Below are 18,142 nucleotides of genomic sequence, written 5' to 3' on the forward strand. Positions count from 1 at the left end.
TGATAAACTGAGTTTAAGGTGGTGTTTAGGTAACATGGTAACTGGACATGCTTTGATTTACAAAGAAATTTATTTTCTAGGCATGTCAAGTGAAAATATTTAATACAGATATAAAAATACAAACATGTTTTCAAAAGCAGTAATTCAGTAAGACAGGTACACTATCATATTTTCACCACCTGTCCAGCTATACACGGGCTCACTCTTTTGCCGTCCACCGGCACAGGGTTCGGCTGAATGAGCAATCGCCCGTAAGTCCCGCCCACTTGTCCTTTAGTAAGGCGACCAGGATTGACACATACACAGCCGGTCACGTCCTAAAAGAAAAAGTAGAGAATTATTAGCACTATAGTTTCTTTGATAGTGATATTAGGTACTTTTCTAAAATATGATTCATTCACCTTGATGAAATAACGCAGTTCAGAAGGAACAATAAGGACATCGGGTGTGAGGGGCATTTGTCCGAACTGTTGAAACTTCTCATAATCCATGTTAACCTCCTCCGCAGGAGGATAGAGTGGATAGTAGCTAAAAAAAAAATAAAGAAAGCCTTGAAATATGTAATTGTACGTCTCATAAGCAGTAGAGAGGATACTGCCAATGTCTGGTAATATCTTTTATTAAATATCAGATACAAATAGTTTCCACTAACCTTCTCTGAGTCAATATGTGTTTCATGATCCGTGAGAAACGTTCAGTGCCTGTGCCACTGTAAAAAAAATAATAATAATAATTTTTAAGTTATGCCTTTATTGGGACAAGATAGTGAAGAGCTGATGTGAAATTGTTGGACTGAGAAAGAGGATCAGGATTGGCAAAGGAGCTTTGAGAAACTAACTCCGGTCTAGCCTAATTTTTAAACACTTGTTGGTTTAAGTCGCTGTAAAGTCAGATAATAAATTAGTTCAGAGTTTGTCACACCAAAGAAAAATGTGTTATTAACCACCAAACCAAATGTGAATGATTACCAAAACACCCAAGTAAATAAAATAAGTTATTAAAATCTTGAAAAATTAGGCAGCATTTGCTCTCAAACGATGGGAAAGCTGCCGTCTCTCAACTTTTAAATACTGCTACAACTTGAACGGATGCTTGCAATTGTGTTAGTGGCTCAAGTGCGTCAACGTTCCACTATTTTAGGGCTGCCTAAAAAAAATCCTCAACTTAGAAATAGTGTAAAACACTTTAACAATCTAACTCTGTAATTCAGTACTACAGTGTAGTGATCCTCATACGGGGCACCAATTATTCCTACATAGTTACAGTCTTTATGGCGTGTTTTAGCAATACATTTCTAACAGTTATAATGTGTTTAGAAACTATTATCAAGTTTTAGTTTACAGGGACAATCAGTGAGTGAAATTACCTGCTTATCTCTTCAGCTCCCATATGAAACAGAATATCAGTAGAGGTCAAGCCAATGGTCACATTACCAATCAGGAGTGTGCAGGGGTCAGGAGCTAAAGTCACCCGCTTAAGATCAGAAACAAAGATTAGGAAAAGTTTAGATAAACTGATTTAAACTTTTACTACAAGCACCAAGTTCTTCATGACGTTTATGATTGTCACATAAAAAGATGTAAAAATATGAGTTAGGCCAACCAATTTAATCCAAAACAATTGGCATTAAGCTTCATAAGCCTTACCCCCCAGTCACATTAGCTACAAGAGACAGAGACAGAGCGACAGGCTACCATTCATTTCCAATGGGAGTGGCCGTTTGCCAGCGACAAGCGACGAGCTCGCCGCTGGGCGAGCAAGGCGGGGCCAAAATAGACAAGCAGGCTATTTTATGCAAATAATTTGATGCGACAAAGCGACTGCCAATCGGGGTGAAGGAGCAGCTTGACGTAGGGTCTGTGGTCGAGTCTGAGAAAATAATTCAAGATGGCGGAAAATGCGTATTTATGTATATATCTGATAAGTTTGGCATTTTTTCTCGTATATTATGTTACTTTTATCGAGAAATAAATACTTTTAAATCCAAAAACACCGTTCTTGTAACTTAACAATACCTCTAAAGTGACTTTTGATATCACTTTTCGAAACTAGCCAAGGAATGCCCATCAAGCGAGTGCGTGTCGCTCGGTGTCACTCACTTTTGAAGCTAATGTGACTGTAGGGTTAGGGGGTGTATACACCAAAGCTTTTACGCCCTCGCCCATGTTCTCAATTGTTTACAATGGAAGCTCTGCGTTTTTCAAATAAGCGTTTTTTCCACGCTAAAAGCCGGCCCCAACTCTAAGCGCCGAGAGTTGAAAGAGATTTAACTTTGGGTGAAAAGCTCCACTCATCAATGTCAGTTCTCACACGCCCATCCAATCACAGTGGAGGAGGGGCAGGACAAGTATCACAACAACCAACCGGCTCACAGCTCATGTATCACAGCTACCAAAGCGCTCGGCTCAAGAAAGCTGGCGCGTCCTCCAGGCGTTATCAGCAGCGTAATAAAGCTTTGGTGTGTCCTGCCCCTCAAAGTTTAAACAAAATCCCAAAGCCTACAATGACTAGTCTTCTGCTGTGGATTTAAGTATTTTATTTTGCAGTGTCTTTGAATTGTGAATGTAATACTGCACCGTTGCCTCGTCCTTGCTGAGGTTGGGGATGCTGAATGGTGGTTGAGGATAAATGTAGTGGTGATGAACATCCCTCTGAGATGGCACAAACAAGAGTCTGCATCCAGTTCTAAAAAATAATCCATGTGTTAATAAAAGGTAAGTAGTTATGCAGCATAATTATACCCTTGCGAATAACTCATTAAAGGTTGAAGAAAAATAAAACACACCCTTTGGTTCCTTCCACGATGCTGTCCACACATCTTTTGAAGATTACTTCAAAGGTTTCTGTCACTTGGTTTTTCTGTTTGACAAATCAACATCCAGTTTATACATGGAGTGATCAAGTATGATAATATTTATGATAACGAAAACTTTTAAAACCTGGTTTACCTCGATCTGCTCATGCTTGGAATCAACAAAAGGCCCAAACTACGAAGGATAAAGTAAGACATTTTTAGCTAAATGCATCAAAATATCTTATTTAAAAAGTCACGTGGTCCCTGTTTATGTTGTACCCACCAGAATGCAAACATCAGGCCGATCTTTGTTGATGATAGTAATGAGATCGATCAAAGGATCATAGCTCAGACTGTCAGAGGGAGTATATGGTCCACAAGACATCATCACCATTATTGGCTCAGACACTGGCAAAGAAAAAAAGAGAAAATTTACAAAACCATTGAAATCACACTAGTCATGCATTTGGTAAGAACTTGTGAACATACCTTCATCCATTTCCTGTTTCACTTCAGGAGGAGAATAAAATGGCATAGAAATACCCTGGAGAAGAAACAAATTGTTTATTAGAAAGTAAACACACATTTCATACTGTATGTCAAGTTTGATCTTGAACTCCCCAGTCAATGAGAGATACCTCGTATAATTTGGTGGCGACAAACTTTTGTCCAGATGTGTTCATGCCTTCCATAGCAACTACCTAACAGAGAAGGATCAACATCGAGTAACAGGGGCATTGAAAAGTGCACTTATAATTCAAGCAAAACAAAGTAAGTATCATTTACTTTGTCGCATTGTTTCTCACCTGTCCCGGGAAGAGTGAAAACTCTTTAAGTTCAGACAGATCCACTGGCACCTGTCTGCCCCCCTGTTCCTGCCCCGCCTCCAGTAGAACCGACTGGGCATTAAGCTTTCCATTACTGTCACAACACACCTGGCCCAGCACTGTGATACTATCCTGTATGACAGAACATGAGAGATATCACAACCAGCCACAATATACACAAACAAAAAACTCTCAGTGATCCCGGCTTGTACCTGAACAGGTAATGACACCGGAGAGAATTCCTCTATGTTAAAATGAGTCCGCAATTCCTCACCCAGTTCTTCAATTTTCCCAGTCAGAACTACAGACGAGATACAAAGGACACAATGTGACATTTGCAAACTACATGCCTGTTGGAGTCAAGAATGCAGACATACCATCTCTTATATCTCTCAGTCTCTGAAACATGTATTTGTAGTTGCTGGTAAGTGAATCGTCTCTCCCCTCCAGCATCTCCACCTTCACGTCGCTCTGACCTTTACCCGTCCATCGAGGACCCTGCACAACTCCAAATGACGCGACCACCTCTCCTCGGCCCCCACGCATGCCGTATTTCTGAGAGGGGGTTGCACTACACAAAATATTGCAACTTAATTAGACTAAAACATATTATGCTTTTATATTACCAGAGACATGACAACCTGTGTGACCGTGAACCACAAAACCAGTCTAAAGTCGCACAAGTATTTTCGTAGCAATGTCTAACAATACATTGTATGGGTCAAAACTATTGATTTTTATTTTATACCAAAAATCATTAGGGTATTAAGTAAAGATCGTGTTCCATGAAGATATTTTGTAAAAATCCTTCCATAAATATCTCAAAACTTTATTTTTGAGAGTGGATGCACTTGCTAATGACTTCAGTGATTCTCTCAATATTTAGATTTTTGCACCCTCAGATTCTAGATTTTTAATAGAAGTAAATTTTGTCCTATCCTAACAAACCATACATCAATGGAAAACTAATTTATTATAAATCTCAATTTTAAAAAATTGACCCTTATGACCAAATGCTAGTAAAATAAATGCTTACCTTGGAGAGAAGCTGGCAGGTGACAGCATTAGACTGGGACTAGCCAGGCGGGCCACACCCCTTTTGGACTGAGGATGTTCTGGAGTGGTCAGCGCTCGCTTCTGAGATCCCTGCAGCCACATATGGATGAAAACTTGAATATTCACATTTATGCTTCTTATGCTTTATTACCTATGCAATTTCAAAGACATTTTTACTGAGTTTTACAATTAAGAAAGTCTGACTAAATTAAATAATAATGGGGTGGTTAAATTCCCATACAGGGTTTAGATTAAGCCAAGACTAGGCCTTAGCTATTTGAGCACATTTACATAGTTTTTACAAACATACCTTACCAAAAACATAACTGCCGTGCGTCTTGAGACAAAACAATGGCACTGATATATTTTAAGATATGTCGGTGAAAGCTGCTTTCAGTCAAGACAACCCAAACCAACATTTTAGTCTTGAACTATTTTATTATTATTATTACCTTTATTTAACCAGAAAGAAAACTCATTGAGATTAAAAATCTCTTTTCCAAGAGCGTTCTGGCCAAGACAGGCAGCAGCACAAATTAACAAGGTTACAGACATAACAACATGAAACATGTAACATAAAACATAGTACAATAAATAGTAAATTACAAGGTTATAAAATATCCAAAGTTTCATATATATATTATCTCATGCGATAAACAACAGCAAGGATCATTCCAACTAACTAGACTTAAGCCCGTACGGGAAACCGTCCCAGTGACATTTAAGAGCAAAGCTATAATTTGTATCAGTATGTAATGTATCTGTCTATTTCCAGCGAGTCTCTCTTTATGAATCTGTCTCTAGTTTTCTCACCTTAGCAGGTGTTGAGTAGGAATCAAGCAAGTTTTCCTCTTCTTCTTCTGCTTTGATTCTGCAAAACTGTTAAGAAACTCACATAGCAGAAGATCTATGGAAAAAAATCACTGTGCACCTTTGGTCAAAAATCTTACAATAAATTAAACGGGACATTCCACAAGACTTTTTTTAAGATGTCAAATAAGTCTTTGGTGACCCCAGAGTACAAAAGTTTTAGCTCAAAATATCATATAGATAATTTATTATAGCATGTTAATATTGACACTTTGTAGGTGTGCTGTACTCAATGTGTCCTTTTAAATGCAAATGAGCGGATCTCTTCACTAAATGGCAGTGCCGTGGTTGGATAGTGCAGATTAACTCTTTCACCGCCAGCGTTTTTAAAAAAAGTTGCCAGCCAGCGCCAGCGTTTTTTATGATTTTCACAAAAGTTTAATGTCTTCCAGAAAATGTTCTCCTTCAAATATATAAACATACAATATACCAAATGAAAGAACAGACCCTCTGCTTTCAAACAAAAAAAACCGTTTCATCCTACCTTCAGTAGTTCTTTTGTAATCAGCTTTTGAATATGGGTAGGTTTCTGCAAAAACACCACATTTTGAGCAAAAAGCAGAGATAATTCAATTTTTGTGACGGACTTTTCATAGAGATCCCATTCAGAGCGATCTTTAAAACAGACACGGACATGCAGCAGCTTGCCATAGGGCAATACTTCCAGGTTTAAAAAGTTGCGGATGTGGATAATAGCGGTATTGCGGAAAGACGGAAAAACTCGTCATTGGCGGGGAAGCGTTTTCTCTTAATTGACGAGATATCTCGTCAATGGCGGGGAAAGAGTTAAGGGGCGGTATTATCCCCTACTGACATCACAGAGGGCTATTTTTTCAGATGCTTGCAGAGAATGGTTTACCAAAACTAAGTTACTGGGTTGATCTTTTTCTCATTTTCTAGGTCGATAGAAGCACTGGGGACCCAATTTAAGCACTTAAACATGGAAAAGTCAGATTTTCATGATATGTCCCCTTTAATAATTTGCTGTTGGAGGGAATTGAAAGGATACAGTTCCTGGATTGAGTTTATATCTCTGGTCCTGTTAATCTGACTTGCTTTTGATGAGCCTTTAGGCTTTTTCTTCTTGTTGAGTATCTGTGGGAAGAACATAAGCAGTCAAAGTAGGGTAATCCTACATTTTGTGATTTACAGTTTTCTCCTATATAGATGATGAGACATCATACTGGATTTCACAGATAGGGTCACACATATTCACTAGATTAAATAATGCCATGGATAACCAGTATAGGGAGGCAGCATGTTCTGCACAGCATTTGTAAAGTTGTACTTACTTCATATTCAAACTGTTCCAGGTTATCAATAGTGAGCGGCATCTGTTTTTTGGAGGAGCTATATGCAAACCATTCAAATACGATCTCATCCCCCTTCAGCCTGTGACACAAACACTGCTCCAACACTACAAGAGACAAAAGAATAATATTACAACTTGTGACCCCCGAAAGACAACAGTAAACATACATACTTTATCAATACTGTTTAAAAACATCAGATCTCAAGAAGCTGCTTGATAAAATGCCAAGAAGACATATCTGCAAATTCTCGGCCAAGGTGGCATTCAATGAGTTTATGTTACTATTATTTTACATTGTCTAACAAAATAGCGTAAAGTTAAACATAAATATCTACTATAATCATAACAATGTGGATATGGGTATACGCATCGCGGGAAAATTTTATAAAATAACAACGTAACATTTCCTTACTTTTGTCCAAAGTTTCATTGGTGAACGCGATGTTGAAAGTGTCCAGTTCAGATTTGATCTCGTCCACACTGACTGGTGCCATTGTTATTGTTTCCTTAGTTGTTTACACGTCAAATTAGAAAATCTTTACATTGAGAACAAAAAGACCATGTAGAGATCAAAAACCACAGATTTTTTTCTTGCCAAATGTAACAGAAAACATTTTGAAGACGTCAAATAAATGTCGCTATCTGCAAAATGCATTATAAACAAAATACTGTGTAAAGAATCAAATATGTTAAACATATATATATCCTTACAAATACATACTAAAGATAATATAATAACATATTAACTTACCTTACAGATCAACGCCGAAAAACAGCTGTCATATTCTTCACTAGCCTTTACCTCAGATTCGGATTGCCGCGAAAAATCACCCGCAAAACAGCAATGAAAGATCACTTCCGGTTTCTGATTGATTACGTCAGCAAAGACTATAGAGATAAACAAGACACCACGGTGCGATTACAACAAATGGGGAAAAGTGAACGAAGTCCCGCCTTTTACTTAAAAGAGCCAATCGTTAATCTTTAAAGACAACAGATTCCCTGGGAGGAGCGTGGCTGTGAAAATCTGCGCATGCGCGATAGCTAGAGCAACTTGAGAGTCATGAGAGTAAAAACATAACTTATGGTACAATTTAAGTCATGTTTAATAGTTGATTGGAAGTATGTTGTTATATTGTGGCATTAGTCAGTGATTTTAGAACTATATGTCTTCTCCCATTCAAGTAGATAGGACTTGGTTTTATATGACTGAAATAGCTGCCCGGAGTCATTGCAAATATGACTGCCGAGTGCGGAGACTTCCCTTAAAGGGACGTTGTCTCCGGTGCGATAGAGGGTGCTAGTGGCTAAACTTCATCCCGATCAGCTGACAGGAACCCGCATCTCCTTCTGTAGTAGTTTACACACGTGCTTGATACATTAGCGGTGTGTTGATATTTGCTCAGAATTTAGTGCTTGAAATTTCAGGTAACAGCTGACAAAATGCCGAAAGTTAAAGCCGAGAAAAAATCCCGACAGCACCAGGAAGTAAAGAGTCAAGGTGGGCTTTGTATATATATTTTTAGCGGACGGTAGCTCACGCTATCACGAGCTAGTCGATCCATTTAAATCCATTTGGTTGTTGACATGTTTAGTTTCATATGTTGGGATATGATGTAAAGATACCAAACGTTGTATGTTTTGGGTTCATGTGTACTTTTTGGGCATACCTCACGATAGCAACATGTTTTTTTATTTATTTATTGCAGGTATTATGTTCAATACTGGCATTGGTCAGCATATTTTGAAGAACCCTTTAGTTGTCAATGGCATCATAGAGAAGGTAAGTGATGTTAAAATGAGCAATGACGTTTTTTTTGGGAAATAAATTCATTTTTGGGCAGTGACAGCTGTGCTGTATCACAATGTCAACAAGTTACAACATCATGTTTCCTTTGTATTGATTTATAATTGTCTTTTCTAGGCTGCACTACGACCAACAGATGTGGTTTTGGAAGTTGGTCCTGGAACTGGTAACATGACTGTTAAACTTCTAGAGAAAGCCAAGAAAGTAAGTGTCAAGTTGTATTGATTTATATTACTGATGTTTAAGTATTGATTCAACCAAGCATAACTTATCTTCCTTTATTGTGTAATTCAAAGGTAGTTGCTTGTGAATTGGACACCAGGCTTGTTGCAGAGCTTCAAAAAAGAGTACAGTGCACGTAAGTGTTTTTCTTGATTTTATTGCATTGTCAGAAGCATCAACCTGAGCACATTTTTTAAATAAATAAATGATTGCTGTCTTCACAGTCCGATGCAGCACAAGCTTCAGATCCTCATAGGGGATGTGCTCAAGACAGAGCTCCCATTTTTTGACGTCTGCGTGGCTAACTTGCCTTATCAGGTATTGGTTAAGAGATTTGTGTGTTGACCATTGCTTGTTCTAGATCAATTGTGTTTACACTCTTTTTTTTCTCCATCTAGATATCGTCCCCTTTTGTGTTCAAGTTGTTACTTCACAGGCCATTTTTTAGGTAAGAATCTAATAAATCCTTTTATAATTAGAAATGCACCGTTTTTATATTTTTCTGCCGATAGGTGATTATTCAGACTGATAACTGCCATACCGATAGTTTGGTGGTTATATTAACTTGCATTAACTAAATTCTGAAAATTACATTTTTTGTGAATGTTATTAATTTCATATAATGACCATTAATATTGAACATTAAACTAGTGATGTTTTGTTTAAATTTTCTATACATAAATTTTCTATACATTGCATTTTCCTGTGCTCTTTTGATTGACAGCATATATATTGGTCATGACTATCGGCTGTTTTTAAACTATCGGCTGATAAGGGCTCGTTGTGCGTAGGTCCTAGGGCGTAGCTTTTCTTTCTGTCTGACTGCTGTGTGCGGGGCTGCAGACTGCACACACGTTGGTGCCGTTTACATTCGGATCCAGTCGGGTAAAAAAATGCCATTGCGTCGGACTCGGGTCTTATTGTCTTGGGGTTGTGTCGGGTCTTTCTTTTAAAAATATTATTTAAGCATGACGGGTTCGGGTATAAAGTGATTCGGGTCATTTCGGGTCGGGTACATTCAAAGCCGAGACTTGTGTCAGAGGTCTTCACGGGTCCAAAGAAATTTCATTAAAACTTCATTAAAAAACACTTAATACACTTTACAGTAGTGAGAGTAGCATTTCCGACAGTAAAAAAGCTACATCAGGTATTTGGACCATGTCTGATATTTGGATTATTTCTGTAGGTGTGCTGTGCTGATGTTTCAGCGGGAGTTCGCCATGCGTTTGGTTGCTAAACCTGGTGACAAACTCTACTGCAGACTTTCCATTAACACACAACTTTTGGCCCGGGTGGATCATCTCATGAAGGTATGGAGAGATCTACACCAGCTGATCTTATCCTTTTGGCTGCTATTGGTGGCATCTCAGGTAGGGATGCTTAACGATTAATCACGATTAATCTATAGCAGAATTAAAGTTTTTGTTAACATCATATATGTGTGTAAACTGTGTATAATAAATATGTTTATATAAATATGAACACATGCATGTATAATTTTAAGAAGAAAAAAATATGTATATATTAAGTATTTATATTTATATATAATATAAATTATACATATACAAATGTATATACACATGTTAACATTTCTTAAATATATACATGCATGTGTGTGCATTTATTTATACAAAGTTATACATCACACACATATATGATGTAAACAAAAACTTTTATTCTGCTATAAATTTATTGCAATTAATTGTTAAGCATCCCTAATCTCAGGTGCTTTATGTTGCCATAGAACAGTGCTTCCCAATCCTGGTCCTCGAGCACCCCTCCTTATTTAAAACACCTAATTCAACTCATCAGCCTCCTTCCAAAATGGTTAACACGTCTCCCTAACAAGCATCTAAAACTTTCTGGGAAGGGGTGCTCGAGGACCAGGATTGGGAAGCTATGGCATAGAACAGGGGTGGGGAACCCTGGTCCTGGAGAGCCACTGCATTCAGGTGTGTTTGATTAGGGTTGGAACTAGGGCTGGGCAAAAAAAATCGATTTTTCTATTAATCGTTTTTTTAAAACGTGGTCGATTAAAAATAGATTCTCAAAGAGCAGAATCGATTTTTTGCATATTTATTTCCGCAAACATTGACCGAAGGAATGGAAGCATTTTAGATTTCGCAAGCAAGACGTGTTGTGGCTTTTAATTTCTTTTTATTAATTACCCACTTGTAAACTGCTGTTCACTGTTCTTTTTTATTAATAAAGTATGTGTATTAAATCTATATTCATGGAGTTGAATCGAGAATCGAGTATTAAAACCTACCTGAGAACTGGAATCGAAAATTTAATCGAGAATCGGAATCGAATCGATTTGATAGCTTGTGAATCGAAATCGAATCGATCTGGAACATCTGAATCGATACCCAGCCCTAGTTGGAACTAAACTCTGCAGGACAGTGGCCCTCCAGGACCCAGGGTTCCCCACTCCTGGCATAGAAGAACCATTTTTGGCATAATGGTTCTTTGAGGAACCAAAAATTGTTCTTTTGGCATTGCTGTGAAGTACTTCTTAACTCTTTCCCCGCCATTGACGAGTTATCTCGTCAATACGCAATACCGCTATTATCCACCAGGTGGCGCACTTCTACAACTTAAAAAACCTGGAAGTATCGCAAACAGTTGTATGTCTGTGTAAGTTTTGAGGATTGCTCTGCATCTGATCTCAATCAAAAGTCCTTTACAAAAATGTAATTTTCTCAACTTTTGGTTTAAAATTTGATTTGGTGTTTTTTGAAGAAACTACCCATATTTGAGAGGTAATAAAAAGAGAACTAATGAAAGTAGGATGAAACGTTTTTTTTTTTTTTTTTTTTTAAGCAGAGGGTCTGTTCTTTTATTTAATATATTGTATGTTTATATATTTAAAGAAGAGCATTTTCTGGGAGGCATTAAACGTTTGTGAAAGAAACATGAAAAAATACTGGCGAGGAAAAAGTTAATTGCCTTTATCTTTAAGAGTGTATATATTTAGTACCTGTATTTTCATTTTATTAAGTTTGTTTTTAAGTTGTGAATGTTGCACAAGTATGGTTGATTTCTCAGGTTTGTGTAGAAGTTGTATAGTTTCTATTTTATAGAATCTATTCTATGTTGAGTCATTGAATTGTGTTTATGAAGGTGGGCAAGAACAATTTCAGACCACCTCCAAAAGTAGAGTCCAGCGTGGTGAGGATCGAGCCGAAAAACCCTCCACCCCCAATAAACTTTCAGGTAAATGTTGCTTAAAGGGATCGTTCACCCTAAAATTCAAATTCTGTCATAATTTACTCACCCTCAAGTTATTTCATACATATAAAAATTTTTTTGTTTTGCTGAATACAAATGAAGATATTTTGAAGAATGTTTGTAACCAAGCAGATCTGGGGCACCATCGACTTCTATAGGAGGAAAAAAATATTATGGAAGTGAATGGTGCCCCAGATCTGTTTGGTCATTAACATCATTTTTCAATATATCTTCAGCAAAACAAAAAAATGTATACAGGTTTGTTTGTAACAACTTGATGATGAGTAAATAATGATAGAATTTTAATTTGGTAGTGATTTGCTATCATTGCAAACCTGTAACCTTATTTTTTTTTACATTTATAGGAATGGGACGGTCTTGTCAGAATTGCATTTGTTAGAAAGAACAAAACACTCAGTGCTGCCTTCAAGTAAGACATCTTTCATTGGATTTCTTGTAGAACTAACAGTCATAGATTCAAGTAGCTGCTAATTAATGGGCTGTATTTTGTTTGTCTCAGGTCCACTGCTGTTGAGCAACTTTTGGAAAAGAACTACAGAATCCACTGCTCAGTGCACAACATAGTGAGTCTGCTATATGAACATTACTTTGATAGAAATCAATTTGTTGACCAATTCAAAGTTTTAGCAACTTGAAAATGCTAATTCACATCTGCGTTAAGAACTGAAATGCTTTGTTGTATCTGTTTTTTGAAAGGGAATCGATTTGGAGTTTATTAAAAAGCCTTAACTTTTTTGCAGGAAGTGGCAAAGGACTTCAACATTGCACAGAAAATTGACAGCGTTCTCCAAGAGTCCAAGTTCAGTGAAAAGAGGGCACGTTCTATGGATATAGATGATTTCATGCTGTAAGTTTTTACACAATTCTTCATTTAATGCTTGAAATGTATTGTTTTCAGCACTGGGTTAAGTGTCTTTTCTTGAATTCACATTTCATGGTAGGCTTCTTCACGCTTTCAACTCTGCCGGGATACACTTCTCCTAAAAGAGCCACTGAGTTGACAGGAAGTGATGTCACGGTCTTCTCATATCCTGATCAATGTTTTCAGAATTGAATGAGTTTTTCAATGGCTAGATAATGGGACACTTAATAACAAAGGCTTTGAATGTTTTATGTGCCTTTCCCGAATGGGAAAATGTTTGGAGACTGATGATGACTGCCAAGTGGAGTTCATGGCAGGGTCTGAAGAGGACATTGATTTTTAAAGGGATGTTATGACCTTTTATTTATTCGCTCTCTGGTTGTGAGTGCACTTGAGTTTGTAGTAGCCAAAAATAGAAATCTTCCACTTCATTTATCTCAGCACAACGTTGACGCCAGGCTCCTGCCAACTGTGTGCAACTCAGTACTGGACTGACCAAGTGTGAAAGAAACCTTATATATAGATATAACCAGCATAACTACAGTTAATGTAACTGTATTTTGATATGTAAATATAAAATGACAATTAATAATTATGAAATGTGTGTATGTGACTGACCTATTGGATTAAAGTGCAGTGGCGGCTCATGAGTGCTCATCCGAGGGGCTCAAATTCAAAATACGTGTTTGGAGTGTCATGTGTGTTGCTTGTGTTTTCAAAATATGTGTTTGTTGCATCATGTGAACCATGTGCATCACATGTTTTGTCAAAATAAGTGCCTGCTGCACACGCGTGAAAACTTTTTATGATAAAAGAGACGATCACGTTCACAAAATACACGCAAGACACTCCCTTAACAGTAAACGCTGATTATGCGAGTATCTGGCAAACGCGAGCTTCTCTTTTATCATTAACCCTTTAGACGCGTCTGCAGCAGGCACTTATTTTGAGAAGACACGTGATGCACATAGGATCACTTGATGCCCCAAACACATTTTGAAATTACGAACCACACACATTATGGGATACATACTTGTTGTGACGAACTACACATCGTGTGCCCTCGACAAAAGAAGTCACCGGCCACCACTGTTAAAATGTGTTTAAAAATCAGTCTGGTTCTGAATTTAGGTTTAGATAAATAAGCAAGTAAATCTGCATGATTCTGTGCACCCATCAACTGTTTAGAACCAGATGACTAGATTATTTAATTCAAACTAAAAACTCAAAACAGGTGAAACATTGTCATTTAATCTTAGCCTTTTGCTTTTTCAGTGTGCAAGTCTGATCTGATCATCCGGTAGTTTTATTCACATAAAATAATATTAAACCAATATTCTTATTTTTTATTTTGAAAATGAAAACAGATGTCCAAACAGGTTTGTTGCCATTACTCTGTTCACCACTAGATGGCACTCAAGTATCGTTACATACTGTAAATTTTAATACCTTCTTTCTTACCGTTTGTCTGTCTATTATTTTTCTTCCTTTCTGTTTTTTTTCCTTCTTTTTTTCTTTCTTGCTTGTAAAATAACAGCTAAATCCAGCCTAACCTGTACATGCTGGGATGTTTTAACCTGTGGTTTGGTCAAAACTGCTCAACTGCTGGGTTAAAATGAAGCTAGATTAAGCTGGTCTACCCAGCCTGGTTAAGTTCACTGGTTTACATGTGGTCTATAAAACCAGCAGTTATTGCTGGTAAACCAGCTAAAACCGGTCAACCAGCTTAATCTGTTTTTCTTGCTGTATTTCAGCAAGGCTGTAGACAAAGATGGAGATTTATTTGAATGTTCTCATCTCATGAACTTCTAGAAATTGACTTTCAACACTTCCAGAATTAAATTTTTAAATATGATGCATAATGCATGAAATTACGAAGCACAAATCGTCATTTAAGTTTGACATTTCCAGTGATAAATGTCACCTGAACAGGTGTATCTTCAGTCACAGGATGTCCTGCAGCGCAACTGAGTCTGTTTTGCATTGCACCTGCTCATTTGAAGAGAACCCGGTTTTACCGTTACACAGTGTTTCCATTTATCTTGTAAGAGGTGTAGCTCAACTGTATAAGATGTTTACGAAGTGTTACAGGAAATAGTTCAACGCACAAATGCTATAGCTATTACGGACCTTCTGGTTTTGCACTTGCATCCTAAGGTCATGGTTAAAATAATTAATGGAGCTTTAGGTGTGAATCGCTTTTATGCTGCCCAGAAACTGTCCTAGTTTTCCAGTACCCAGGTTTTTGCCAGTCGCTGAGCCTCAGGCCTGCTGATAGGATTAAGATTAGAAATTCAAATGTCTTTCTTTGAAGTAAACCGAGAAAGAGAGCTTTCGAGTCCGGGACCCTGAGGACATGCCAGCCGAGTCGACACATTGATCTTGAGAAACGTGTTTGACTTGGAGATTCGTTTATTTATCTTCTGTATCTGTTCACTTGGGGCAGATACTGATTCTGTTGATCACTGTAATACTTTGAATTATTAGATGTCATGGGAAATGTATGACCTGGGTCAAACATCACTCATCGCAGGATTTATGTCAACGGCTACACTTTCTCGTAATGGATCGCAATTTACTTCAGATATCGCGGCTATAAAAACCGTGTAATAGTCAGTGTGAATTTACCTATCATCTTACAAGAGGAGATGTACCTCTCTGACCCCTCTGATCTTCATGTTTAGTTCACTTCTTTGCATGCCCAGATGAAGCCTGGCAATTCTGATTGGTCGGTTGCAGCAGACCTCGACAGAGTCCTATAAATGCCCAATGTAGTATTTAGCTCCTGTCAGGGTCAATGGTGCATGACCGGACTTAATGACCCCTGAACATTGATGCCACGATAAAAGCCTGTCTTAAATCTTTTAACAGGACACAGACAGGAGACTCCATCATGTGAGTCTTTACCAGCGACAAGGTCATGGTAATGTCTGTTACACGCTGAATCTGTTCATCAAAATTTGTTTGTGAATTTGTAATATTTCGATATCTTTAGGGAAAAATTATTTAGCAAGGCAGCTTTCAAGATAAGAAGCGCTTTAAAAGCAGCCATTACGTTTTATTATAGTAAAAATGTAGTAAACATGGGTTTTGGCGTAGTGATTACCATTGGGGAAGGGAGGTTTCATTCCGATCTATAATCTGAAAGATAAATAAGCTTTCCATTGATGTATGGTTTGGTAGCATAGAACAATATTATGATACAATTATTTGAAAATCTAGAATCTAAATATTGAAAAAATGTGGCTTTATTAAGTGCAAAAATGTTCTAGTTTAAAGGAAAACACTACTGTTTTTCAATATTTTACTTAGTGTTGTTTTTGGCAGCCTGTTTTCATTTTAGTTTTAGTCTAGTCTTTGTGTCAAGCTGTCATTTTAGTTTTTATTAGTTTTAGTCATGTCATACTCTTTTTAGTCTAGTCAAGTTTTAGTCGACTAAAATTCTTGCCATTTTAGTCTTATTTTAGTCAGACTTATCCATTACTATTTTAGTCTAGTTTTAGTCGACGAAAACTGATGACATTTTAGTCTAGTTTTAGTCAGTGAAATTGTATTTAGTCTCTTTTTAGTAATGCAATTCTATTTAACCCATATAGTATAATGACCTAATAGTATTATAGACAAAACAATATTTTCTTTTAGCCAAACCCATTTCAAACAAAAGTTATATTATTGTTACCTTATAGACCCAAGAATACATCCATTCCAGACATGGAAGATGCTCTGATTTGAATAGATATTTATTTTACTATCCTCTGAGTGAGTGACTTGACTGTTCGTAGGAGTCTACATAAAAGTCTACATAATCAAAACAAAAGTAGTCTAAGCAAACACACACGCACGCACGCACGCACGCACGCACGCACACACACACACACACACACACACACAAGGTCAAATGGGTCACACACAACTATAGTATGTGTGAGAATAGAAATATGCTATTGTTAACATTTATAATTGTATTTTGACAGCAGCACAAACTACAATCATACATATGTAATTATATATTATTATAGTTTATATTTCTGCATCTGTACGTTACCACCAGTGTACCTTATGGACTTTGGCTTAATCTAATGTTACAAAGCTGATCTTAAATGTCAGTATAAAATTAAATCCAAGCAATTTTGGAGAATTACTAAATGTTTTTCTTGTAAGTAAATTAAAAGTCAGCTTTAAGAAAACATCAGATGTCTATTAAGAAAAGCAAAGTTGGTATGTATGGTTATGTTCTCAACACTACAGGTGTTTGATTGATTTAATATTCAGCGAAGTAACGTTATGTTTTGTTTATTTAAATAATAAATAAGTGTAGTTATTAAGCATATACAAAACAACGAATGTCTTTAGCATAGATATATTTACAATGTTTCAAAACGCAACGCAGCACAATGTCATTTAAACAACTGTTACATGATATAAATTTGTACATTGTTATACTGGTGGTGTCAGCAATCAAAGCTATAGATTTTAACAGGCTTGTTGAACTGACCTGAAAGTGATGCACTGGATTTATTTTGGACTTTTCTTTTACATTTGGAGCCAGAATGCTGCATCTTCCCGGTCGGAATCGCCGCGCGGCTACAGCTTTTCTCATGTATGGAAGCATTTTGTGCAGCATTTAGTGGAAATGTGTTTATCTTCAACAGCGACTGCCATGAAGAGTCGTGTCCGTAAAAGGGAGAGGATCTTAGGTGCACGAGCAAGGCTTGTGGACCAACTCCGCTTCACCTCTGTAACCGCCCCCGTTCTCCGCTTTCCGCATTTCTCGCGGTTGCCGCGTACACTGTTTGAAATGCCCATAAACGTGCAAATGGAGGCGTATGATATCAAAGCATCGCGAGAGCAGACTGCTCCGAATGCTTTCTACTCACTCTCGCGGTACTTTCATGTTTTGATTGATCTACGCAGCGCCAACAACACACGTGATCACCTGCAGTCAGGTGGTGGGGGCGCGGAGATGCTGAGATGGGTAAAAGACGAAATAACGTTATTACATTTCGTCTCGTCTCGTTTTGGTCAACGAAAATGAAGAGACATTTTAGCTTATTTTTATTTTGTAAACCACTTTTAGTCTCGTTTTTATTCGTCAACAATATTGCATTATACATTTTATTATAGTCATCGTCACATGACC

General features: G+C 37.3%; 2 protein-coding genes across 2 annotated transcripts; one reads left to right on the plus strand and one right to left on the minus strand.

The window, feature by feature from the left end:
* Positions 1-85: 85 nt before the first annotated feature.
* Positions 86-7,734, minus strand: pola2 (polymerase (DNA directed), alpha 2). The gene is made up of 19 exons (XM_065246657.1): positions 7,611-7,734; positions 7,272-7,395; positions 6,840-6,964; positions 6,557-6,642; positions 5,491-5,548; positions 4,658-4,767; positions 3,999-4,192; positions 3,834-3,922; positions 3,601-3,753; positions 3,433-3,495; positions 3,284-3,338; positions 3,078-3,202; positions 2,949-2,987; positions 2,786-2,859; positions 2,577-2,685; positions 1,367-1,473; positions 653-709; positions 402-528; positions 86-317 (listed from the first exon to the last, which is right to left on the minus strand). Exons 2-19 carry the CDS (start codon positions 7,351-7,353, stop codon positions 165-167), a joined length of 1,806 nt encoding a protein of 601 aa, XP_065102729.1. The 5' UTR covers positions 7,354-7,395; positions 7,611-7,734; the 3' UTR covers positions 86-164.
* A 457-nt stretch (positions 7,735-8,191) lies between these two features.
* Positions 8,192-14,336, plus strand: dimt1l (DIM1 dimethyladenosine transferase 1-like (S. cerevisiae)). Its single transcript, XM_065246665.1, has 12 exons — positions 8,192-8,360; positions 8,569-8,642; positions 8,784-8,870; positions 8,963-9,024; positions 9,113-9,206; positions 9,287-9,336; positions 10,075-10,198; positions 12,012-12,104; positions 12,485-12,549; positions 12,640-12,703; positions 12,881-12,987; positions 13,082-14,336. Exons 1-12 carry the CDS (start codon positions 8,303-8,305, stop codon positions 13,122-13,124), a joined length of 921 nt encoding a protein of 306 aa, XP_065102737.1. The 5' UTR covers positions 8,192-8,302; the 3' UTR covers positions 13,125-14,336.
* The last annotated feature ends 3,806 nt before the right edge of the window (positions 14,337-18,142 follow it).

This window comes from Paramisgurnus dabryanus, chromosome 11 (genome assembly GCF_030506205.2).
Source record: "Paramisgurnus dabryanus chromosome 11, PD_genome_1.1, whole genome shotgun sequence".
NCBI classification, from domain to species: Eukaryota; Metazoa; Chordata; class Actinopteri; order Cypriniformes; family Cobitidae; genus Paramisgurnus; species Paramisgurnus dabryanus.

Bases quoted from the DNA above. Each gene is read 5' to 3' on its own strand.
- pola2 (XM_065246657.1), bottom strand. From the start codon at position 7,353: ATGGCACCAGTCAGTGTGGACGAGATCAAATCTGAACTGGACACTTTC. The intron at 2,686-2,785 runs GTGTGTTTTATT...ATTATTTTTTAG, and splicing joins ATCGTGGAAGGAACCAAAGG to AACTGGATGCAGACTCTTGT. The intron at 529-652 runs GTTAGTGGAAAC...TTTTTTTTTTAG, and splicing joins CACATATTGACTCAGAGAAG to CTACTATCCACTCTATCCTC.
- dimt1l (XM_065246665.1), top strand. From the start codon at position 8,303: ATGCCGAAAGTTAAAGCCGAGAAAAAATCCCGACAGCACCAGGAAGTA. The intron at 8,871-8,962 runs GTAAGTGTCAAG...TGTAATTCAAAG, and splicing joins TTCTAGAGAAAGCCAAGAAA to GTAGTTGCTTGTGAATTGGA. The intron at 9,025-9,112 runs GTAAGTGTTTTT...CTGTCTTCACAG, and splicing joins CAAAAAAGAGTACAGTGCAC to TCCGATGCAGCACAAGCTTC.